The 27,188-nt window shown below is 35.4% G+C and overlaps 1 protein-coding gene and 1 long non-coding RNA gene across 2 annotated transcripts in view; one reads left to right on the top strand and one right to left on the bottom strand.

The window, feature by feature from the left end:
* Window positions 1–27,188, bottom strand: part of LOC115214978 (atrial natriuretic peptide receptor 1) — an 853,780-nt gene that overhangs the window by 2,200 nt on the left and 824,392 nt on the right. The window contains exons 19-21 of the mRNA XM_029784078.2: window positions 23,175–23,349; window positions 8,393–8,491; window positions 5,671–5,762 (exon numbers count right to left, since the gene is read on the bottom strand). Coding sequence (XP_029639938.1) covers window positions 5,671–5,762; window positions 8,393–8,491; window positions 23,175–23,349 — 366 coding nt within the window. The remainder of the gene's footprint in view (window positions 1–5,670; window positions 5,763–8,392; window positions 8,492–23,174; window positions 23,350–27,188) is intronic.
* LOC118764505 overlaps window positions 7,046–27,188 on the top strand; it is a 28,516-nt gene continuing 8,373 nt past the window's right edge. The window contains exons 1-2 of the long non-coding RNA XR_005000317.1: window positions 7,046–7,056; window positions 8,012–8,014. This is a non-coding gene — a long non-coding RNA (uncharacterized LOC118764505). The remainder of the gene's footprint in view (window positions 7,057–8,011; window positions 8,015–27,188) is intronic.

The raw sequence follows: 27,188 nt of genomic DNA, 5'->3' as shown, positions 1-27,188 counted from the left end.
ATAATAATAATAATAATGATCCTGTCTATTATAGGCACAAGGCCTGAAATTTGGGGGAAGGTATAGTCGATTTCATTGACCCCAGTGTTTCACTGGTACTTAATTTATTGACCCTGAAAGGATGAAAGGCAAAGTTGACCTTGGCAGAATTTGAACTTAGAAGGTAGAGACGAGTGAAATACCACCAAGTATTTCATCTAATGTGCTAATAATTTTGCCAGCTCACCACCAGGACATGAAGACAGATAATCTATATTATAATGGAGAAAGCTGTTTATTAATTAGGTATGTAACAGTTACAAGAAGCGATATAAAGATCATCTCAAGAAATCCCTGAAGCTCTGCAACATCCCCCCCTGGTGAACTTGAAACACTGGCCTTTGACCGTACTACCTAGAGGGGTATGGTCAAAACTGGTACGCAGCATTTTGAGAATAAGCGGACGAGACTTCACGAAGAAAAGTGGAGACAGCTCAAGGAATGTCAGCAAAATCCTAGACGAGCACATCTTTGTCGGAGCACTCTTTGCTGCTCTCAGTGTAATCGGACATGTGCCTCTAGAATCAGCTTTTTCAGTCACTAGAGGGCCTGCCAATGCTATCAGGACAACCTATAAGGATCAAAGATGTCATCATCTGTCAAGATGGACTGCCTTAAGCAAGTAAACCAGCAAAATGTAACAGTTATTACTAAAGGCTTGACCATCTGGAAATTTTTTGATAAATTCATGTTCCATGAAATTTCCTGTAATTTCAATTTCTGTAGTTTATTGAATATTTAAACTACAAATTTAAATATTGCATTCATGCGGAGTAGATTTAATAAACAATATTTATTCATTGCAGGTGAAATTTTCCATTTTCACTTGCAAGTCTCTCACTATCTCTCTCACCTCCATTTTCATTAATGATAATTTAATATATATTCATTTTAATGTTTTCATTTCAAGTTTTAATTCACTATTTGCAAAAGCCACAGTTTATTCTATATACATAATGTAAACAAATTATCTATTGAATGAATGAATGCTATTAGACAAAACAGCTGTATAACTTTCAGGCTTCTTTTTTATAGAATGAAAATTTTTTAATATACCAGTATAATTCTTTAAAAATAAATTAAGAAGCGATTTTGTTGGAATGGCTCTTACAATAATAATTATGTGATTGCTGCTATTTCTAGCACACTAAATGTGCTAGGGTTACCTTGAAGTTTATTTAAATTACAGATATATTACAACTACGATAAATTACTGGAAGAAATATTTACTAAGCAAGTGACATTTTTTATAAATTTAAGTTTTCAGAACTTCCATTATTATTGAATATTTCAAGTTCACAAATTTAAATATTCAGTATGAGATAGTTTGGCATTCTTTCACTTGAACCCATTCACTTTGTTAATTTCCATAAAAATCTCTTATTTATCTACCTTTTATGCAACATATTCAGCTCTATGTATTTGTAGTCTGCACACATGTTTTTATATGTATGTTTGTACAAACAAAACATATACACCGAGTATGTGCAGTCAATAATATATATCTATATTCTTTTACACGTTTCAGTCATTTGATTGCAGCCATGCTAGAGCACTGCCTTTAAGGGTATTTTAGTTGAAGAAATTGACCTCAAGACTTATTCTTTGTAAGCCTAGTACTTATTCTATTGGCTCTCTTTTGCCAAAACACTAATGTTAAGGGAATGTAAACACACCAAGATCGGTTGTCAAGCGATGGTGGGGAGACAAACTCAGACACAAAAACATAAATACATATATATATACCAAAGCCTTATGAGTGGATTTGGTAGGCAGAAACTGAAAGAACCCCATCATATATATATATATTTTAAATGATTAATATGGAAGATAAAGTGTACTGTAAACTTTATTTAGGACAAAGATCATTTCAGCTTACTTCTGCTCCTTAGTACATGGGAAACAATGTAATGAAATCAAAGGCACCACATATTGCAGAAGAAACGTCCTCAGGCTACATAAATATATATATATATGTGTGTGTGTGTCTCTTTGTATCTGTGTTTGTCCCACACCACCATTTGACAATCGGTGTTGGTGTGTTTACATCTTCATAACTTAGCAGTTTGCCAGAAAAAAAAACTAAGTATCAGGTTTAGCAAAAAAATGTGTACAGACATTGATTCATTTGACTAAAACAAATAGTTCAAGGTAATGCACCAGCATGGCCACAGTCTAATGACTGAAACAAGTAAAAGATAAAAGATACTCACATACACAAACACACACACACACACACACACATGTGCATACATAAAATGCTAAGTTATTGGCAATACAAAAAGTAATAAAATGACTTCAGATGAAAATGGAAACCTGATCGTAAATTTAGCATGTTGACAGTTTAATTCCCCTCAACAGAATTTGCAACTCTTTCATAAAAATAAGGGAATGAAACTAATTTACCCCCAAGATTTATTCACTAATTTATTTATTTTCATACTACAGTATTCTAAACACATGATCTGTGGCCTGAGTCAAAAAAAATCAATGAGGAAATGGTTAACTGTCAGACAGTTTGGCTATTCCTGTCCAGCAACTGACATTTAAAAGCTCAAACAAGAGAGAAATACAAAGTGTTTTCAAAATGAGTCTCTATAAGCTGGATTTAACCTCAAGTAAGATTCGCAATCAGAAATAAAACCTGAATTCTTTAGAGAGAACGTTGCTTGAAAAGTTGTAAATGGTAAATGACTGCTTAGCTTTTTCTAATATATTTAAAAACACAGAGAGGTAGCAAGAGAGAGAGAGAGTGAGGAAAAGTGAGCAAAAGAGACAGAGAGAGGGGGAGAAATACAGAAGGGGAGAAAGTGAGAGAGAGAAACTGGTGGAAAAAAGAGAAACGTGAGTTAAAAAGGTCAGAACAAGTATGGGTTCACTTTATAACCACAGGACTCCAGGTTCAATTCTATTGCATGATACCTTTGTAAAGCATCTTCTACCATACAAGTGGTTGATATGAGTGAAATTTAATAATGAAAACTATGAAGAAGCCACGTGTTACATACATACACCCATATACAGATATATATGCATGTATATATGTATTGTTTCGCTTGTTTCAGTCACCTGGCTGCAGCCATACTGGAGCACCACCTTGAGATATATGTGCATGTGTGTGTGTGTGTGTGTGTGTTTGTGTGTGTATACATACAAGCTTGTCCTTTCAGGGGCTAGTGCTACATAAAAGACATCCATGCCAGTGCTGCATAAACACACCCATGACGGAGTAATGTAAGAGGCACCCAACACATTCTGTTAAGTGGTTGGTGTTAGGAAGGGCATCCAACCATAGAAACCATGCCACAACAGACAATTGGAGTCTGGACAATTCCCCAGCTGGCCAGTTCCAGGTCAAACTGTCCAACCCATGCCATCATGGAAAACAGACATTAAACTATGATGACAATGATATATGTATGTGTGTGTCTGTATTATATTTATGTATGTATGTATGTATGCATGAATGTATGTATATATGTATGTGTGTGTGTGTGTATATATATATTATATATATATATACATTTTTTTTTGCCTACTTTCAGCTCAGAGCTGCGGCCATGCTGATGCACTGCCGTTTATATTTATATTTATATTTATATATATATATATATATATATATATATATATATATATATATACACATGTATCTATGTATACATATATATATATATATATTCTCACACACACACACATAAACGTAAGTCTCTCCCTCTCTCTCTCTCTCTCTCTCTCTAATAAATATACATATATATACATATAGGTGTGTCAAAGTGTATGCATATATATATCTCACTTTTATATGAGAACAATGCATGTGTAGAAGTGATTCAAAACCCTAGCTGCTGGATAACTGATTAAACACCATGAGCAAACCATTACAGATTCATATGACTGATCTTGTAATCAACCAATCAGTGTGCGGCTCTGGCATGGCATGATATGATTTTCTCGAATGTTCTTCTTGTTTCTTATAAAAGACCATTTTGCTACTCAATTAACTGCTACTACCAGACTTTGCCACAGTTACTCAAACCTGCTACAAATAGTAGCCAAATCTTTTTCAAATCACACTTAACCAACTTGAAAAATACTAACTCATTGGACAAGATTGTTCTAGATTTATATAAAGCATGTTCTTTTATCTCCAGGTTAGTCCAGGGGCTAAACAATAGCCCCTCCACACATACACATGTTCTGTTACTCGGTTATGATTATAATTACTATTTACTATTAAATAACGTGCAACACACATAGGTGCAATCATAGCTGTGTAATTAAGAAGCTTGCTTCTCAACTTTGTGGAGTTGGGTTTTACTTTTACTGTGCAGCACCTCAGTCAAGAGTCTTCTACTATAGCCCTAGGTTGATCAAAGCCTAGTGGGTGTATTTCGTAGACAGAAACTGAAAGAAACCTGTCATATAACAAATACAAATATAATTAGACATGTGCGTGCACACACATACACACACAGAAGTGTATGTATGTCCTTGTTTGTGTTTGTCACCCACCACTGCGTAACAACTGTCCTGATTTGATGATGTACCTATAACTTAGCAGTTCAGCAAAAGAGGCTGATAGAATAAGTATCACACTTTAAAAGAATAAGTACAGGGGTCAATTTATTTGACTAAACTATTTAAGGTGGTGCCCCAGCATGGCTACAGCCCAGTGACTGAAACAAGTTAAAATAGACACTATATAGTCTGTGTCATAAAACATTAGTGATCATTTTGTCAAATGTAATAAATCTAATCTATAAAATGAAGAAGGCAAACGTTGATACAAATTGGATTTTTATGTAAAAAGGGGTCTAAATGGGGCTGGAAGGGGATTAAAATTTACAGGAAGAGGTAACTTAAGGTGAGAAATTGATTGGGAGATTTTATTGAATTTTGGGGACACTTGGAGGTCTAGATTGGATACCTTTTGCCCAACTTCAATCAAATTTTCAACATGGTAAAGTGGAAGCGGATTTGTAACTTAAGTGTGGAAAATGGATTTGAAATTTTAAAAATTAAGGCAAGATTTTTTAAGTTGAAAAAAATTTCTCATTTTTACATATTTTTGTCTTTTATTTTTTATTGTTTACAGTTTTCATTTTTTCTGAAAGAAATTTACAGCTGCATGTAGCCCATGTTTAGAGCTTTCATTTTCATGGTCAATCATTGAAAAAGTACTAAATTTAACAAAGAAATCCATTTTTTCCCTTATTTTTAATCACCCAAATAGTGGCACATACAAAAGGCAACTGTGTTTTCTGTTGTCACTGCCTGATATTTATGATTGATCTTTCAAAATATTTTCTTTCTCAACTTACTCAAGATCTTTTGTTTTTTATAAATGGGAGAGAGATAGATAGAGAAAGATAGAGAGTAAGAGAAAGTGAGGGAGAGTCCAAGAGAAAGGAAGAGTAAGAGAGTGGGAAAGTGAGAGAGAAAGGAGAGAGAAACAAAGAGGGAGAATGTGGTGATAAGAAACAGAAAAGAAACAATAGAAAGTAACAACCACACCCTCACCCGCATGTAGAGCAGGTCACCTTAAGCTAGTATTGCAATATAATAATTTAAATAAAATTAATTCAAGATGCGAAAGTATTTGAATTAGGAGAATCTTTGAAGTAGACTTACCTTCATTTCAACAGCTCCACGCAATTCTAAATCAAAAGTTCCAAATATGTCTAAAACAGATTTTGTATGCGGACTCACATGAATTTTCAAAGCTGAAAATTAATTTAAAATAATTTCTTAGTTATGTAAAAATAGATATAATAACGTTTAAAAAATAGCAATAAATTGTTTCAATTTTGACTTTTAACCTCTGGCAATAAAATGAGACATGTTTGGAGTTATCTCCCGTAATTGATCATCCCACCTCATCCCCAACACACAAATTATGCTGTGTAACAAAATTTTAATTCTCTTTTTGTTCATTGGTTAGTAAGTGTTATTTCCTATTTGCTTCTATCTAGAAATCAAAGGAAATGACTACCATTCCCTACAAACTCTGCTTTTGTGACCTGGACATCAATATTTTGAAACTGACCTACTTCCCATTACATTTCAGGCAGATTCAGCACTGAGTTGCTGAAGCAGAAATATTGTTATAGTAAACATTCGGCTTAATACCAGATTTGCTTGTCAGTTGCTTGGCCTTAACCACTTGAGCATGTTCCTTAGAGGCTAACAATATGTGCACCTCTGTCCTTCTGCAACAGCACTTGCAGTGGTTTGGCCATGCATGTAGGCATCCGGTGGGTGAACTGAGCCGTGATGTCCTTCTCCCAACTCCACTTCCCAACTGGCGGAAACGTGTGGGCGGACAGCTGAAGACCTGGGTTATGACGATCAAGAAGGACCTCTCCGTGCTCACGGGACCGCAGGTGGTCGACTTGCATCGATGGAACCGTGACTGGCTTGCTATCTCCAGTGAACTGGCGCAGGACAGTCGTGCGTGGGCTGTCACGGTTCGAGATGCCTCGAGGGTGGTAGAAGAAGCCGACTCAACCTGCCCAGAGTTAATGTCGCCACAAGTACAAGTAAGTGCACCTCTGATCATGAGCAGGAGTAGTAAGGAAGCATCGTACCCATGTGTTGAGAGCGATTCTTTCAGGTTCGAAAAAATATCATAACAAAAGAAAAGCTTGAAAGAAATATTAGCCATTTTTCATACTTTCTAGGGGTAACCAAACAGGAAATAAGAGTTGCTACCCAAGGACAAATATCATGTTACACAGTGTTATCTAGTTTCTAAACAATTCTGTTTTCTATGTCAACAATTGTAGATTTAATCAATGACTTGCTTTAATACCTCTACAACCTAGACTTTAGCTGCCTTTAGTGAAATCCGAGTTTGCTGGTCAATAACTTCCTCCCTTCCTCACCTCGATCAAAGAATCCTTGAAATAATCCATGAAAACTATTCTTTAAAGTAGACTTAAAGAATAATTCATGGGAGTTATTCTTCTTCTGGACTAAGACATTAAAAATAAATGAATAACTTTGTAAATACACATAGTGGGTCTGGGTCATTAATCATTAGGTCAGTGAATGCTGTGCTTTGTTGATGAAGTTAGAGCAAGCCGGATACTACTCATTAGTCCACTTTCATATTTACCAGAAAACTAAAAACTGTATCGAATAGTATCACTCTATTCTCACCACTTACTTATTCATAATCATTACTGTAATGTTCCCTGTATTAGATATGTTAACATTAACACAAATATCTATCTATTTGTCGAACTACATAATTATCTAAGTGTTAATCTTTAGTTTCTGTCACTTATGAAGGAGCAACAGACAATGAGAAATCTTCACCCAACATGGTTACAACCTCTTTTGTGAACCTCCTCCTAGGCTAACACATCCAATCTGTCAGGACCTACTTAGTCCTCAACCTAATGTCAATAGATCTGTATCACCTTCTATGCTTCCACTTATCTTTGGCTTCCAATTGAGAGAAGCTCTCACTGGTTTCTTCATAGGCATATGCAGCACATAATGAAACATTTGCTATCTTTCAGTGACTGTTTCACATATTCTTCTCAGCATGACATTTCCCTGACTTGGAAGCATGGCTTCTGTTGAATTTTGAAACACCTTACTAGGTTTCCCATTTTAGGGCCACAGCTTAATTACATTGCCATAAAAAGCAAAACAAGCAATGAGAAATTAACTGCCTCAGTATAAAAGGCCTATGTGATCATGATTCATCTGGTGTGTAACCAAATAAATAATAGACTGGAAAGTAAATGTTGCAAATCTTCCCACCAACAATTACAATAAGACCTGAACTTTGTTTTATTCTGATCTCATCAGTTACACTTAATAGATTTTATTTAATCCTTCGCTTGTCCAAAGCATTTTCATACATCTGTCCTAAATGTCCAAACTCATTTTCAGGCCTTTAGTTAGCCCTAGTTTCATGTGTTCCGCCTTTAGTTAGCCCTAGTTTCATGTGGACACTCAGCAAGTTTTTTCTGCTATAGTGCGACGCTGAACAATACCTTGTCAGTGGATTTGGTAGATGGAGTGTGTGTGGAAGCCTATGGTATATGTGTGTGTGTCTTTGTGTTTGTCTCCCATCTCTCCTACTTGACAACCAGTGTTAATTAGCTTACATCCCAGTAACTTAGCAGTTCAGCAAAAAAGACTGACAGAATAAGTACCAGGTTTAAAAGAAAGTACTGGGATCAATTTGTTAAACTAAATCCTTCAAGGTAATGCTCCAGTATGGCCACTGTTCAGTGACAGAAACACGTAAATGATAAAAGATAAATACAAAATACAAATAATTAAGCAAATATATAAATAAAAAAAGCAGTCAATAAAGTAGAATAAATTGTCTTACGAAGTCCATTTGATTCCATCCTTGAGCAAGTATTCACTGTGTCTCCAAATAAACAATAGCGTGGCATTTTTAAGCCAACAACACCACTGCACACAGGTCCTGAAGTGACACAAACATTTATTGATTGATTAACAAATAGACAATGATAGACATAAGAGTGTCTTTTAAAACACATATTGAAGCTTTGTTTATAAAAATCATTACTTTTTAGTTTTTTTTTTATATAATCACACCATTAAGTACACATATGAGGTGGGGGGTGCTGAAAAGCTTCTGGCTTTAAGGGTATTGTGAAAGGCCTGGTTGAAGGCCCAACCTTCTGAGCTCTTTTATAGGGCTTAGAAAAACTGAACTACCACCACAATGAGCGTGTGAACCTGAGAGGGGAATATATTGAATAACATCATAATTAACTGATTCTCTTGCATTTTATTTTAACCCTAAGCCAGGAACATTTCAGCACACCCTTGTATATACAAATAGTAACAGACTCACACATATATACATATAGACAATAACACACATATGTGCAAAGTCACACAGACACACACACACACATATATATATTTGCATCTTTATTTATTTATACACTTGTTCAGATGACAGCCTTCTGTAATGAAATGAAATGTTCCATTTTCAAGATTTTGGACAAAGAGACATTTTATTACAGAACACTATGTTGCTCATTTAGAGATGGTACATATGAAACTTAGGTAACAGTATGCAGCTTCAGCACCACCCCCATACACACAAATTTATATAATGAGTGTGTGTGTGTGTGTGTGTATGTATCTTTTGTATACTTTGGTCTCCTTGATGTCAATGCAACTTATGAGCATCATTAATTTATTTTTATTCTTTTATTATTTTACATTAACTTTTACTGTTGCATTTCAAGTATCATATTGATAAATAGGATTGTGAAAGAAGGAAAGAGCAAGAGAGGGGAGGGACAGAGGCAAAGAGACAGACAGAGATGGAGAGAGAGAGAGAGAGACAGAGAAAGACAGACAGACAGGTAGGTACAAAGAGACACACATACAGACAATACTTAATGGATATGAATAAAAAAATGACAAATCATCACAATCATCATCATCATCATCGTCATCACAAACATCATAATCATAATTCATCATCACAATCATCATCACAATCCCTACCACAAACACAACCGCCACCACCACCACCAGCTTTAATTATCATCACCATTGTACCCCATCATCATCATCATCATCATCACCACCACCAACCCCACTACCACCTCCATCATCATAAACTCTCTCTACTACAGTATTGCATCAGATAATGAAAGGATTGGGTCAGGTGGTGAGATGTCTTCCAGCTCAAGATGACATGTGGAAATGACTAAAAAAGAAAATCAATGAAAATGATGATGATGATCATGATGATCATGATGACAATAATAAGGACAAAGATGATGATGATGATGATGATGATGATGAGATGATGAAATTATAGTACTATCATTACATCATATCATCATCATCAATATAATGTACATTTATGGCAAGCTAACTTCATAATCATGCTACCATACAGAAACATACATATATATGTGTACACACACACACACACAAATATGAAATATAAGTAATATCTTAAATTCTAATCTTCAGTTTTTATTCTTCATACTCTACAACAGAAATGGAATTTACAAACTGTCTATTTGAAACATTCTCTTCTCTTAGGATATTCAGGCAACTGCTGTCCATAAAAGAGTTTCCTAAGAAAAACACCTGATATCTATATATATAAAACTCTAGTTGTGTGAGTGTCTGTCCCCTTCGATTTAGATTCCTAACTCCTCCCACATTTTGCGGTGCAGTTTAACCAAATTCGGGTATCTTATAGTCGTGATTCATATCGAGCCCGTCTGACTATTAGCGCGCGTCAACGATGAGTCTACGATTTTAAAAATAATTTAACATCATTTTTTATTCCATTTTAATGCATAAAATGCATCATATGTCGATGGCGGCGGAGTTGGCGTCCATGCTCAAAGCTGCACCTGTTTGCTTCTCCCCCTTCCCTCCCTCGTGAAGCTGTGGGGAAGGGAGTGTAAAGAAATCAACGTCGTAATGCGTTGTGAAGGAAACCAGCGTTCTTTTAGAACAACGACTTCATGGCTTGAAGACACCAAAACAAAAATGGCTAAGAAAGCCCGAATTTATAAGGGAAGTAACTCTCTAAAAATGCTTATATAGTTATTTCCCTTACAAACCCGAGCAACGCCGGGCGATACTGCTAGTCTATATATATAAAACTCTAGTTGTGTGAGTGTCTGTCCCCTTCGATTTAGATTCCTAACTCCTCCTACATTTTGCGGTGCAGTTTAACCAAATTCGGGTATCTTATAGTCGTGATTCATATCGAGCCCGTCTGGCTATTAGCGCGCGTCAACGATGAGTCTACGATTTTAAAAATAATTTAACATCATTTTTTATTCCATTTTAATGCATAATTTTTCGTGTGTCGATGGCGGTGGAGTTGTCGTCCATGGTCACACCTGCACCTGTTTGCTTCTCCCCCTTCTTCCCTCCCTCGTGAAGCTGTGGGGAAGGGAGTGTAAAGAAATCAACGTCGTAATGTGTTGTCAAGGAGACCAGCGTTCTTTTAGAACAACGACTTCATGGCTTGAAGACACCAAAACAGAAATGGCTAAGAAAGCCCGAATTGGCATCTATAAGGGAAGTAACTCTCTAAAAATGCTTATATAGTTATTTCCCTTACAAACCCGAGCAACGCCGGGCGATACTGCTAGTATATTTATATATATAGACTAGACATAATAAATAATAATGAACTTATCATATACAGAGCTCAAGTGCACTACTACACATCAGAAAAAATAACCAAAATTTCATGGATAATGTATAGAATATGCACAGGTAGTGAACAGTGAATAATTCTTAAAAAAAAACAGAGGAGGGATGTGAGAGGCATCAGGTGTACTGTTGGTGAATTTTAGGAAGCACAGAAGTTTCAAAGGATGTAGTGTCTCTATAGTTAACAACTGATGCAGGTAGTTTATTCCATGCTTCAGCAATTCTGAGTGTGAAAGTCATGGGTGTTGTGTTGTTTTTTAATTCTTTAAGCATGTCTATGAGTGTTAGACATATGGAAAAACACTCATGCACATGCTTACAAAATCAAAAAACAATACTTTCACAAACATGACTTTCAAAAACACACTCACACACGTCACACATACACATATATATTCATGCATACATATATGTATATATATGCATATCTTTATGCATATACTGTTTTATTCTTTTACTTGTTTCAGTCATTTGACTGAAGCCACGCTGGTGCACCTCTTTTAGTCAAACAAATTGACACCAGGACTTATTCTTTGTAATGTGCATGTGTTTATTCTATCGGTTTCTTTTGTGGAACTGCTGAGTTACAGGGACGTAAACACACCAACATCAGTTGTCAAGTGATGGTGGGGGACAGACATGCATGCATGCATACATACATACATACATACATACATACATACATACACACACACAACACACACACACACACACACACACACACACACAACAGTTTTCTTTCAGTTTCTGTCTAATAAATCCACTCACAAGGCTTTGGTTGGCTATAATAGAAGACACTAGCCCAAGGTGCTATGCAGTGGGACTGAACTCTGAAACATGTGGTTGGGAAGCAAGCTTCTTACCACACAGCCATGCCTACGCCTATATATACACACACACGCACACACACATACAGGGTGGCCCAAAAGTAAGTGTACAGTTATTCAACTATCTCTTTTGCATTCATTTATTAACAGTGTATATCTTAATTATAAAAAATATGAAACCATTATTCTATGCTAATTTAGTTAATTTCGTCAAGCTCCCTTTTCAGCTTGTAAGATAGAAATTTCAAATGTAATAAAATGTTTTTAAAAAATTTTAAGTGCCTACGTGTAATCCTACATTTGGGCTACCCTGTATATATATATATATATATAAATATATATATATATATATATAGGGAGAGTTTACGAAAAAAACAAAAGAGGAAAATGGGTGGTGTACAAAACAAACAGATGTATTAGTATAACGCTCAGGAATAGAAAAAGTCTTTTACGTTTCGAGCCTACGTTCTTCTACAGAAAGGAACACAGAAAAAACAAGGAGAGAAACAAGGAGAGAAAAAAATGTGTGTAGTGGCGAATGGAGTACTGACAATTCAGCTCTGGATAATTCAGCACATGTAATATATGTAATTTATTATTACACTATATTGGTGCTGGTTGTATGTCTAAAACACATGCACATGCAACCTACAAACACAGCAATGCTGACCAAAACACTATAAAGCATTCAAAGTATGAATGATCATATTCTGCCATAAATAAAAAGCTTCAGAATATCATATGTCGGCAAACTAGAATATTTATGAGCAATTAGTTATCAAATTAAACTCCAAAAGTAGGAATTTAGCATTTTTAATTCTTTTTGTATTTTTCATCTTTACATGTTTTTAAATAAGTAATTGAAACTTTTCCTCTTTTTTTTCTTTTCATCCCCAAATAACCTTTACCTAAGTTCAATAAGATCCCTGAGCTGAATTGTCAGGCACTGAATTATCGCATCATATATATATATATATATAATTATATGAGTTATGTTCCTTTTGACATAATTCTAATTTCCCCTCTTTTTTTCTGTTTTTTTTTTTTGTTTTCTGGTGTTTTCACCTTTCCAGCTTTTACATCTACTTTCATCTCGCCTTTTCTCATATTTTCTTTTATTCTGTCATCTTGTTTTAGTATGTACATGTCATGTGAGCACAGCCTGAAGATTGCACAAAGGCACCAGATGTGCTATAAAATGCTATACATATCATTTTCATTGCATGAAACTATTAGTGGCACATAAAAATACATACTGTGTTCATTAAACAATATCTGCCTGTCTGTCTTTCTGTCTATGTGTGTGTGTGTATATATATATATATATATATATATATATATATCTGCAAAGTAAAGATTATTTGCCAACCTAATGTGGTAATCCCGTTTAGAGCGAATGCTACTGTAATTTGGCCCCAGGAGACAACAGTAGCATTTGTCCCAAACGGGACTGCCGCATTAGGTTGGCAAATAATCTTTACTTTAAAGTACTGTTACTGAATATCTCTCATTGAGTGATTTAGGAACAATAATGTTTCTATTTACACACACACACACACACAAAATAAAAGTGTCAAGAATCAAGGTATTTAAATAAGAATGGCACCAAGGTAATGATGTCATTCTTTTGTTCATCAATAAAGAACACATCTGAAACAGCTGTAGTGAACCTCAGCCCATTTGTGTTGTTTTTACACACACACACACAGATATATATATATGCATTTGTGTGTACACATGTATTTATGTGTGTAGCTATATATGCGTATAGAGAGACATGCAGGAAACACACACACACACACAAAATACAAACACATTAATCGTTTTAAAAATATTACTTGAAAGTATTAATTCAAAATATTACTTAGTGATGCAATTTCGTAAGAAAAGCTATTAGAGTGACCTCATTTGTATGAAGTTCAAGATATTTGGAATATTCCCATGAGAACCAGAAATGAAATGGAAAACATGAGCTTGAAGCAACCATTTTTGTATGCATCACACACAAGGATGGATTTTTTCTTAAAAAATGAACATCAAGATAAGCATCTTCTTCAAAAATTTCATATAATATTTCAAAGATGCATTCAATGAACTAAATTTCAAAAGAAAAGCAGGTCTGGATTATTTGCTGAGTGATTGGAAATGTGTAACTTAGAGTATTGGAATGAGGAGGCTTTCAGTTGTAATGTATTAAAAGAACATTCTACACTTCTGCATTGAGTTTTGTAAGTTATCGCTTCAGGTGAATCAACAGATGCGCGCGTGCATGTGTGTGTGTGTGCGTGTATACATGTGTGTGAGCTCATTATTCCTTTCAAATGTCATTCCATTCATCCATCCATTTATTTAAATATCGACCTACCTACCTGCCTATCTATCTATCTACCTACCTACCTATCTATCTATCTACCTACCTATCTATTTATCTATCTATCTACCTCTGTCTATCAATCCATCTATCTTTCCACATCATTATTTCTTGCTTTCTTTTTTTATTTTCCTACATTAAATATGTCACTACTAACTTACCTCCAGCTACATTTGATTGGTTTATCTCTGTTTTAGATCAGTTGGAGTGAAGTTGTCCAGCTCTTTCTAATAAAATAACATTAAGTGAGATCTTAAAGAGATATTTTATAGGACTGGTGCCAATGGACTGAGACAAAATCAATACTATTGATTTTGTCTTCTGTTAGTCATTCAATAATTTCTTGTGACTCAACTAATATGTAGGTAGGTTGTTATGGATGTTGGAGACATCAGCTGCATGGAATAAAAAGAGCTGAAGTATTCAGGATAATAAATATCACAAAATCCCTTAACAGTAACATAATGTTACCTTGTTATGATAGGAACAGATTTCAATCTTTGTTTATAAGTTGTTTTTTTAATATATATTTAGAATAGTTTTAAATAGTTTACTAACTGTCACCAAATCAAACAGTTGCCTCACCAAGTTTTAGTCAGCAAACTCACTTCAGGAATAAGACCACCAACTCAGAACAACACTGAAAGTTATTGGAATTGGTCCTAAATCATTTGAAACAAATCTGAGACTGTACAAAGTTGTGGTGTTTCATCACCACTGGAACCAACAAAACCTTCAAAGTTACCAGAAGGGGAATGGAAGAAATCAAATGATGGGAGAGAAAGGCTCAACAAATTCAACCTAATCTTCTACCAAGATTACCATGCAATCAAAGCCATTGACCCTTCTCAGCAAGAATTGGTCTACTTAGTCATCAATGCCATCACCATAAAAGAAGTGTTTGGTAAAGAAGAAAATAAATTCTTCGATACAAGATAAAATTGTCACTGCTGACATATATATAAATACATGCAAGAAATAAAGGATCAAAGCTCCTTCCCAAGTCTTAGGTTTTTAAGGTCAATTTCCTGGATACTGTAGTGTATATATTCATTCAGTGTCTGTTGCAGAATTACTTAATTTTTGTCAGTTGAGCTGAGTGGAGCAACATGAAATGAAGTGTTTTTACTGGAGAACCCAGTCCAGGAATCAAAACTAAAATCTTACAATCATGAGTGTAACATTGTAACCACTAAACCATGCACATCTACATATGGAAGATGGATGGAAGCACTCCGTCGGTTACGACGGCGAGGGTTCCGGTTGATCCGAATCAACGGAACAGCCTGCTCGTGAAATTAATGTGTAAGTGGCTGAGCACTCCACAGACACGTGTACCCTTAACGTAGTGCTCGGGGATATTCAGCGTGACACAGAGAATGACAAGCCCGGCCCTTTGAAATACAGGTACAACAGAAACAGGAAGTAAGAGTGAGAGAAAGTTGTGGTGAAAGAGTACAGCAGGGATCACCACCATCCCCTGCCGGAGCCTCGTGGGGCTTTAGGTGATTTCGCTCAATAAACACTCACAACGCCCGGTCTGGGGATCGAAACCGCGATCCTATGATCGCGAGTCCGCTGCCCTAACCACTGGGCCATTGCACCGCCCCACATCTACATATATGCACACACACACATGTACATACACATGTACACACACATAAGTATATACAGTGAGTTATGCTGGATGAATGAGAAAGGAGCACTCAGTACATTTTCTAGAGAATATGGTTTTATTTAAACTGAATGTTTGTCTCAATTTCAGTTTCATGCTACTGCAATCTTCAGGCAAGAATTCCCTTTGCCTAAAGATCACAGTGGTATGAAACTTGAACATGAATCACTCAAGTTAAATATAAAAATATATGTGTCTGTGTGTGCATCCATGAGCAAGTATGCATATCAGTTACAATATATTTTTGTTTTCAAAATTTGATACTTATTCTAGTGGCTTCTATTTTTGATTAACCTTTTAGTTATATGTGTAATGGTGTACAATTAAAGCTAGTTGTAAAACAGTGTCAAATAAAGACATGATATGAAGAAAGATATACATAGATTCTCTCCTTCTCTCTCTCTCTCACACACACACACACACACACACACACACACACACACACACACACACACACACATGATAGGCTTCTGCATAGTTTCCTTCTACCAAGTTCCCCACAAGGCGTAATACTAGAAGATATTTCTAATTTGCCCAATGTTCAATAATAATGAAGTCAAATCATGGGTTAAAAACAGACTTCTTAATTACAAATCCATACCTGCACCTATTTACACTCTGTATCTTTTATTTCTTATTTACTTCAGTCATTGGGCTGTGGACATACTGGGTTTAATTGAACAAATCGATCCCTGTACTATTTTAAGCTTGCTACTTATACTATTGGTCACTTCTACTAAGTTGCTAAGTTAAAAGGGGCATAAACAAACCAATACTAGTGGTCAAATGTTAGTGGGGGACGAACACAACACAAAGATACATGCACACATATATGCATATAAGTGAAGGCAAGCTAAAAGCAGGAATCTTTGTTGGCCCTCAGATTTGGGAATTGATGAGGGACAAGCATTTTGAGGAAGCATTAGCAGGTGTCGAAGTGAATGCCTGGTTTTCCTTCAAGAAGATTCTCCAAAACTTCTTGGAGAAACAGCCACTCCCCAGAATATGAAAAAATGATCCAAGACTTGATATCAAATTTCGAACAACTTGAGTCTAGAATGAGTGTGAAGATGCATTTTTTGCACTCGTATCTTCACTATTTTCCCAAGAATTGTGGGGACTACGGTGAGGAACAAGGAGAGTGGTTCCACTAGATATTTGCATCATGGAAACCTGATACCAGGGCAAATGGAACGTCAGCATGATGGTGGATTACTGCTGGTCATTGAAACGTGATTGTCCCAATGCACAGCACAAGCAGAAGTGAAAGCAGTCCTCCTTCCTTTGAATCAATATGTAGGCTAACCATTAGGAGCATATTTTTTTACATTCATTTGGTTTGATGTTGATAATTCGGATTCATTTCATGAACGTGGTTCATTTTGGAAAACATATGTTCTTAAAACTAACAGAATGTGCTTTTCCTTGATTAATTGCTTCATTTGAATAAAGTAACAATTTATACATTAAATTAATAATAATATACAAATGTTATTATTAATTTAGCGTATAAATTGCCTATAAATTGTTATAGCATGCTGACTACCTGATAAAGATCACTAATGTGCTTTTTATCCTATATTCTATTATGAATTAATAAATAAAGTAGCAATTTATTAAAAATTCACATTTTTTATTATCATTAATTTGTATTTTATTCAACATCCTTATGTAACAGAGGAAATGCAGACCAGTGTTATTTATTCATATTGTTTTGAATTAAAAATGCATTATCTTGTAACTTCAAAAGTTTTGATGATCGAGAGTTTATTTTTAGAATGACATTGTAGGGTAGGCGTGAGAGGCTGGATATCGCCTGTTTGCACACAAAACAGGTAGAATTTTTTGGCTAGATATGACCAGTTTAGATACTAAAGGATTAAATACTATATGTAATCCTGACATGATATTCATTTATATTAAGTAGAGGAGTTTTGTCAGCCACATAACAAAACTGGTACCTATTTACTATACAGCCAACAAACCAATATCATAATGAATTTGCCAAATACTATCTATTACCTTGTCTGGAGATACTTTCATTTACAATACTAAAATCCATGGAAACAGAATAACTTTTATGATTTAATATGCCAGTATGCTGGTTTTACCTCTTTCAGTTGTCATTAGTAATCTCTGATATTTTTTGATACATTAAATCATCAGCTGCAAAACATTTCATGTTTTATGTTTTTATACATCAGTTAAGATGGGTTATTATGTCTGAAATGCTCAAAGTTCTTTGGATTTTGCAAGAAAAAAAAAAAAGAAAAGAAAAAAAGGCTAGGCACAGGCATGACTGTATTTAAGATGCTTGTTTCAAAACCATGTTGCCTTCAGTTATGCCACACTGCATGCCGCCTTGAGCAAGCCTTGTGAGTGGATATGGTACACAGAAACTGAAAGAAACCAGCCTGCCAGATATATATATATATATATATATATATATATATCACTTAAAGTGGACGGAATTCGTAGAAGAGAGAGGTCCAGGAAGACATGGGATAAAGTATTGAAGGCCAATCTCAAGACACTGAGACATCTGGCACTTTGTAGGACTCAAGAAGACCCATCCATCACAGCAGAATTGATACTGGTGCTGGTGCCACATAAAAAGCACCCAGTACGTTCTGTGGAGTTGTTGTCATTAGGAAGGGCATCCAGCCATAGAAACCATGCCAGAACAGACAATGGAGGCTGGTGCAGCCCCTGGCCTTACCAGCTCTGATCAAACCTTCCAATCCATGCCAGCATGGAAAATAGACATTAAATGATGATAATGATGATGATGATATATGTATGTATGTATGTATGTATGTATTATATATACATAGATATAGATAATATATGTGTGTGAGTGTCTTTATGTTTTGCTTGTCCCCAACTACTGCTTGACAACCAATCTGGTTTGTTTACCTCCCCATAACTTTGTCAAAAGAGACCTACAGAGTGAGTACTAGGCTTAAGTACAGGGGTTAATTTGTTCAAATGAATATTTCAAGGTGATGCCCCAGCAAGGCTACAGTCTAGTGATTAAAACAAGTAAAAGTTAAAAGAAGGAAAAGATACCTTAATATTTATGTTGCTAATATATATTAATAAAGTGTCTAATTTAATTTAGTTTAATGCTCATAATAAAAAATTTTCATTTAAATTTTTAACACTTTTCACAATCATAACATTGAGAATTTTTATACATGGAAACTTCGTTATTATGATAAATAAGAAATAAAACATGAGCTGATCTTTATATAGCCTTATACAACCAAGAATTAAGTGCTATAAAATATGAGAGACCTCATGTGGCTGAGAAGATAATATAAACACCATAGCTGGTGTATTTATTGACTTTTTATGGCCAATAATTTAAGTGGATGCAGCTTACTTGATTACTATGGAACAAGAGTTGGCACAGTCACCTAAATTAGGACAGATAAATGGTTAAAATCTCATGGGTGGTACTGTGCACAGTTGTTCTATCTTGGATTCAAGTTTATAGAGTACTTAATTTAATTTAACATTCATAATAGAAAATTTTAACCATTTTATTTTATAAAAAGTGCAGGTGAGGCTGTGTTGTAGGAAGTTTGCTTCCCAACCATATGGTTCTGGGTTCAATCCTTCTGTGTGATACCTTGGGTAAGTATTTTCTACTATAGCCTTAGGCAGAGCAAAGCCTTGTGAGTGGATTTGGTAGATGGAAACTGGAAGAAGCTCATTGCAAATATATGTTGTGTATTTGCCCCCACCAATACTTGATTCTTTGATTTGCTTCCAGGTCTGGAATTTTTTCTTCAATTCTTCTACTGATTTAGCTCTATGAACTAAGTCATAAGTATATAGGATTTCCCATGGACAACTAATTTTACATGTCTATGTTACTGTACTCATTACTAACTCTCACCTTGTTAACTGTGCTTCTATATATGCATGGTATGGACCTCACAAGCCATTAGTCTATGCTTTGCATTCTTAGTAGCCACTAGCTCACAGAATAAGGCATTCTGTTGAAGGCCTTCTCTAGGATGAAGAATGCCAGGTATAGTGGCTAACTCTTAGCTAAGTACTTCTGCAGGTGTCTCACTAGGAAGATGGTATCAGTAGTATTTATTTCTGGTTCAAAACCAAACTGTATCTCATCCAATCTAACTTCTCTTTCTAATCAATTTTACAATAATTCTTCCCATAACTTTCATAACTTGCTCCAACAACTTGATGCATCTGTAATTTTCTCTCTCTCTTGACAATGCTAGTGTACGTTAGTGACTGAGTATGACATGTTTCAAGTAGATGGAAGAGTAGGTTACCTATACACACATATATATATCACCATTCACATAACTGGCACTCCATCAATTTCGACAACAAAGATTCTAGTTGATCCAATCAATGGAACAGCCTGCTCATGAAATTAATGTGCAAGTGGCTGAACACTCCACGGACATGCATACTCTTAATGTAGTTCTCAGGAAGGTTCAGCATGACACAGAATGTGATAAGGCGTGAGTTGGCAGAAACATTAGCACGCCAGGGAAATGCTTAGCAGTATTTCGTCTGCCATTACGTTCTGAGTTCAAATTCCGCCAAAGTCGACTTTGCCTTTCATCCTTTCAGGGTTGATAAATTAAGCACCAGTTATGCACTGGGATTGATGTAATTGACTTAATCCCTTTGTCCTTGTTTGTCCCCTCTATGTTTAGCCCCTTGTGGGCAATAAAGAAATTAGAATGTGACAAGGCTGGCCCTTTGAATTACAGGAACTGTTCATTTTTGCCAGCTCAATGGACTAAAGCAATGTGAAATGGAGTGTCTTGCTCAAGAACACAATGTTCCACAGGGAATCAAACTCCTAACCTTATGATCATGTGCTTTCACATCACCATTCACATACATTCTTACATACACATATATTCATTTACATAAACTTATATATACATGCATATACATACACTTTCACATGTACAGATAAATATACACATATGCATGCATAAACATATATACATTTTAAAACTGAACCATCAATGTCACCAACCTCACAGCCAGGCCTGGAAAAGTCATGGTGACTGTCCCTTCCTCATAACTAAAGCCATGAGCAATACACATGTATGTACACACACATACACACATCAATTAAAACCTGTCCCCCCCCCTCTCTCTCTCTCATACACCTTGTTTTCTCTGACTTTTCAGATTAAAAAAATAAAATAAAATACCAACAAAAAGCCATCAAATAGAATTTTGCTATTTTTAATCATGCAAGGTTTTAGTGTTGATGCCATGGAATTCTTCAGTTTCAATTATAGCAGCTATTCAAATATCCCTTAATACGACGAATTTAATGAAACCAATACTGAGCAAGATTAGATGGAAAATAGCCAATATCATTGGCAAAATTCTTAATGACTATCAATGTCCGAGGCAATTCTTCAACAGGTATTGCTAGGATAATATGATAAAAATGCTTGAGTTAACAAAGGAAACCTCTACATAGGCGCAGGAGTGGCTGTGTGCTAAGTAGCTTGCTTACGAACCACATGGTTCCGGGTTCAGTCCCACTGCGTGGCACCTTGGGCAAGTGTCTTCTACTATAGCCTTGGGCCGACCAAAGCCTTGTGAGTGGATTTGGTAGACGGAAACTGAAAAAGCTCGTCATATATATGTATATATATATGTGTGTGTTTGTGTGTCTGTGTTTGTCCCCCTAGAATTGCTTGACAACCGATGCTGGTGTGTTTATGTCCCTGTTACTTAGCAGTTCGGCAAAAGAGACCGATAGAATAAGTACTGGGCTTACAAAGAATAAGTCTCGGGGGCGAGTTGCTCGATTAAAGGTGGTGCTCCAGCATGGCCGCAGTCAAATGACTGAAACTAGTAAAAGAGTAAAAGAGAGTATAGTTGCTCAACTTGGTTGAAATAACAACCAAATTTTACTCAAGCTACATTAAACTATGTAGGACACATTAAATACACACTATTTCTAAATTTTAAAAAATGCCCACAACAGAAACAACTTTGATCATATATATACAGAATTAGGGTTGACCTAGGACCAAAGTTAACACTGAAGTTAAAAATATATTACATTTGATCATTGATCTGCTTGGTCAGACCTGACCTGGGGCTATCCAGCAAAGGAGGATACATGAGATAATGTAGTTCCAAATACATCATCTATAAATAAAATGCTGGATGGTCACATCTGAGAGATCTCTTCTGTTTCACAGCCAGATGATATGATTTTTTTTAACATTTTTTCACACAAATTACAATTTGCAAGCTAATTATGATAATTACAATCATCTTTCGAGAAACTAATAATCCTTTGTACTGTAGGTTCAAGGCCTGAACTTTTAGTGAAGGATCTTTTCGATTATATTGGTCCTAGTATTTAACTGGTACTTATTTCATTGACCTTGAAAGACAAAGTAGACTATGGTGGCATTAATTAATAATAAAATCTGTGATCCTAGACCTACAAGACTAGGATCTAGCAAGTCAGGGAGAAGGCTTGTCTTATGTATATGATTATAACTTATTGCTACATTGTTACAGAAAGTGTTCATGCAATACAAAAGAAGAAATATTTAGATGAAATGACATATATGACAAGTGCAAAAAGCCTGTCAGAAATTCAACAGTCACGCTGATTTTTACACATCAGTACATATTCTTGTTGCCTGCTGTGGCGTGTTTTCATCTATCATGCCATGTTGAACATGCAGCTGTGAAAAACAGTTATGTGTTGAGAGTGAACACCACTAGGACCAGAATCACTATGAGATTTTCACACTCAAATGAGTTGTATTTGTAGGCTCTGTTCGCAGAAGGTTCTAGTCATGCCACCAGTCTATCATACGAACTACAGCCATTGATTGGGCTGAAATTGAGTTTGTGCACATGATCAACTTGTGATTTCTGTGTGGCAAAACATAGGGTCAAATCCAACTGTTATACGGGTTTAACCTGGAGTTAAAAAAAACAACAACAAAAACAGAACAACGACAATGGCAGCTACAATAACAGTGACAACACTCACAACATGTAGACTACATGTACTTACCAGTATGTATTCCAATTCGAAGTTTTAACTGGTCATTTGGTCGATGTCGAATTTTAAATGAGAGCACACTTCTAAGTAATGCTAATGACATTCTTGCTATTTCTCTGGCATGAAGATTGCCATTCCTCACTGGAAGTCCAGAGGCAACCATATAGGCATCGCCTATCGTTTCAACCTGAAAACATAATAAAACAAAATTTTGGTGGATTAGTGTAATCAGTAGAGTAGTAGGAAAATACCTTGTGGTACTTAGTTATGTCCCTTAATATTACGAGTTCAAATCCTGCGAAGGTCAACTTTGGAATGAAAGATATTTCCCAATATGAAGTCTTGGACATACCTACACAAGTGACCCCCCCCCAATGACTTTGTTTCCTCATAACTCATAACATTGGCTATCTTTTGATGAAATTTTCCGTGTGGTTGCATTTTAAGTTTGCTTCCCAACCACATGGTTTCGTGTTCAGTCCAACTGCATGGCACCTAGGGCAGGTGTCTTCTACGGCTGCTTCAGACTGACCAAAACCTTGTAAGTGGATTCAGTAGAGGGAAACTGAAAGTACTCTATCGTATATATAAATGTGTATGTGTGTGTTTGTCTGTTTTTATTAACTACCATCGCTTGACAACTGGTGTAGGTTTGTTTACATCTCCGTAACGTAGCGGTTAGAGAGAAAAAACCCCAGAAAATAAGAAGCAGGCTTGAAAAATGTAACGGGGGTGATTCGTTTGACCTAAGACACTTCAAGATGATGCCCCAGCATGGCCGCAGTCTAATGACTGAAACCAAAGAAAAACAAAACCCCTTTTAAATGGTGTGCATTGCAATTATATTGCAATTTTGTTGTTAAAATTTTTTCAAGAGTAGGAGAGAGAAGTTTCGCATAATTCACACGAGTGGACTTTGTTTCCTCATAACATGCAGAAAACGGGTATTTTTTTTATGAGATTTCATTTTAGAAAATATTCATTCCTCCAAAAGTTATAAAGAAATAATGTTGTGGTTTGGGGCACACTTGTGTAGGTATACCAAGTCTTGGTCCGATGTTAGAAGTAATTGTAAATTTTGCTATTGAGCTACGCAGAACACCGAGAAAATTTTTGTTAATTTAGTCTTGAATTCATTTAGTTCGGCCATAAATCAAAGAAAAACGACATTGGATTCAATGGGATTAGGTAGAAAAAAAAAGGAAAAAGCTTATATCAACAGGTAAACTAGCAACTTGAATAAAAAAAAAATACGGCTGTCTCGTAATTTCAACTTGTTTATGTAAATATTCCCGGCTAAATTTGGAATGTTTAGCATTATATTTGTAAAATGCATAGCCGGAAGGAAGAGGCTGTCGAAAACTCACATTACTTCCTCGAAATGGAGGAGATATAGATACCTCTCTCGGTAATCTGTAAAGCAAACAGACGAACTATTTGTAACCATGTTAACAAGGAAGTTTACTTTTTAAAAAGCGAGGTGTGGTAGGAAGTTAGCCATGACAAATGTAACAGTGACATTGAATTTGTCGGGTGCCTCATTGAATTTCGTTTCGAAGGCCAAAATTCGTTTTTTTTTTCTTTTGTTTTTATTACTTTTTTTTTTTTGCCCCGACAAAATTGTAATATTCTTTCGTTATAAGTAAATAAAATGGCTGACGAAAATCGTGAGGGAATTAAGAATTGACAACAACCAATAAAAATCAGTAACAAAATTGAAATGAATTTTTTTTTTTTCAAAATTGCAGGGATGGCGGTGGTGGAAGAATAAGATTTACTGCATTTTTGACTCAATATATTTTTTTACAAATGTTAGCTACATCAGCTAAGCGAAAAACTTTCTCTAAATGCATAAAAAAAAAAAAGCTATAACATATTCAGAACACTATTTCAGAAAGTTATCGCCGTTTTTTTTGAGCATATAAAAGACAAATTTAGTTGGGACAAAATAAGTAAGACATGGTAAATTTAGTTCTTCACTTCTCCAGAATTACATTTGAAAAGAGACTCACTCATACACATAAATATCCATTCTAAGAAGAATCAGAAATGCAACAAAAATTTCAATTACCTTGGTCAAATAAGATGGAAAATGGCACATGATATGAAATTAAAGAAATTTGACTAAATCTAAAAACTCTACATAAAATATTCTCTATGGTTTTTTTTTTTTTTACGATTTGTTGGAGTGGCTTTCTACAAGATATATTTATGACCATGCAATGCAGTTAAAGAGAAGAAATTATTGAAATTAGTCATTACTCGTTTTGTCCCAATTTAGACATCGTTTTTGTAAAAACTGAAAATTATCGTGTGGAAAAAATTGACCTGGAATCAAAGAAAAGAATTTTTATTGTTAAACACCAAAAATTATCCAGATATTTTTGTTAGCAACCTCAATGGAGTCAAATTTCTTTTTTTTTTATTACATTTGCGTGCATCATTCAGCACATGAGCACCAACCTGAAAAGTATTTCAATGTCAACGACCACGGACCCATGACCGACGGTGTAAAGATGACGCTAAACCAATAGGCTGCATCAATGAAGACATTTTCGGTGAAAACTTTCTTGAAATCTTTTCCCCAAATGTGAAAATGTTAACTTTACTAACGTTAGAAACATCATAGAGCATAGCAGCAAGAATGAGTCAACAAAGGAAACGGCGAAGGTAAAGAATACGCACACCCGGTGTTTAGGGTTTGGGTTAGGGGTTAGGATTTAGGATTAAGGCTAGGGTTAGGGTTTTGTTACGCCGAAAACGGGTGCTGTGCGGGATCTTTTCACTTTGACCGGCAGATTTTTAAAATAATTTCTTTGTAACTAAACACTTTTAAACTACGTATACTTGTAGAATGTTTTTATAAAACATCTTTTCCTCTTGGCTTTCTTGAGAAAATTCTGTAATTTGTAAGCTATTTGTTGTTTAATTTCTTGCATTTCGGCAATTTCAACCAATCAATGACGTCTATTGAGGTGAATATACTTTCTGCCGTAGTTTGTCGTCAACAATTATTTGCAGTGTCATATGAATTTGTCACTGTTATTTATGACATATTTCATATCAGTTACGTTCGTATGAATAAAAGATTATCGTTATTAAACTTTTATTAATAAACACATATTCTAAGTTCACGACATATGCAGTTTTAATTTACCTCCCTGCTGCACAGATACACACATTACATATTATATATTCGTTTAAGAAACAGATTGGATTTATTTACATTTCTGAAGAAAAAAAGATACCCTTCACCCCCACCTCCACCCTAATCCTAAAACAGATTGAAATGCAATAGATCGATACTAGGGTCATAATTATGGGTGATCACTGAAGAGGGAACAGTTTTGTTATCCAGCTCTGTTTACGAGTGACCTCTCAGTTTATGACCACAGGGTATCTGTTTTCTCATAAATAACAGTTGTTATTGACAAAATACGGCAGAAATTGTATTCACCTCAATAGACGTCATTAATTGGTTGAAATTGCCGAAATGCAAGAAATTAAACAACAAATAGCTTACAAACTACAGAATTTTCTCAAGAAAGCCAAGAGAAAAAGATGTTTTATAAAAACATTCTACCAGTATACGAAGTTTAAAAGTGTTTAGTTACAAAGAAATTATTTTAAAAATCTGCCGGTCAAAGCGAAAAGATCCGGTGTGCGTATTCTTTACCTCCGCCAACAAAAACCAAACAGGTAGATCTACTGCGAATTACATCTTACTGTCTTAGAAAAGCAAGGAACATAACGAAGGATCTTTTCGCTTTAAGACCACAAAGTGGAAGTGAACCACACGTCCAAATCTTCGTAAATTTTCGTACATAATCGGCAATGCTTAGATCTTCGTACTATCCTCCAAATGAAATATTTTGGCTTTCATATTTTAGTATCTACTTTAATAATAATACTCTTGTGTATTTCTCCGTCACAACATATGAATGAAAAAGAAAGGGGTGATAGATGAATAAGGAAGGAAGGGGTGATGGCAAACTGATGGGATGAACATTCAACGCTGACAAGAAA

Source organism: Octopus sinensis, linkage group LG8, assembly GCF_006345805.1.
Source record: "Octopus sinensis linkage group LG8, ASM634580v1, whole genome shotgun sequence".
Classification (NCBI taxonomy): Eukaryota; Metazoa; Mollusca; class Cephalopoda; order Octopoda; family Octopodidae; genus Octopus; species Octopus sinensis.
The sequence above is the reverse complement of the archived record's forward strand: the minus strand, read 5'-3'. Positions and strand labels throughout refer to the sequence as shown.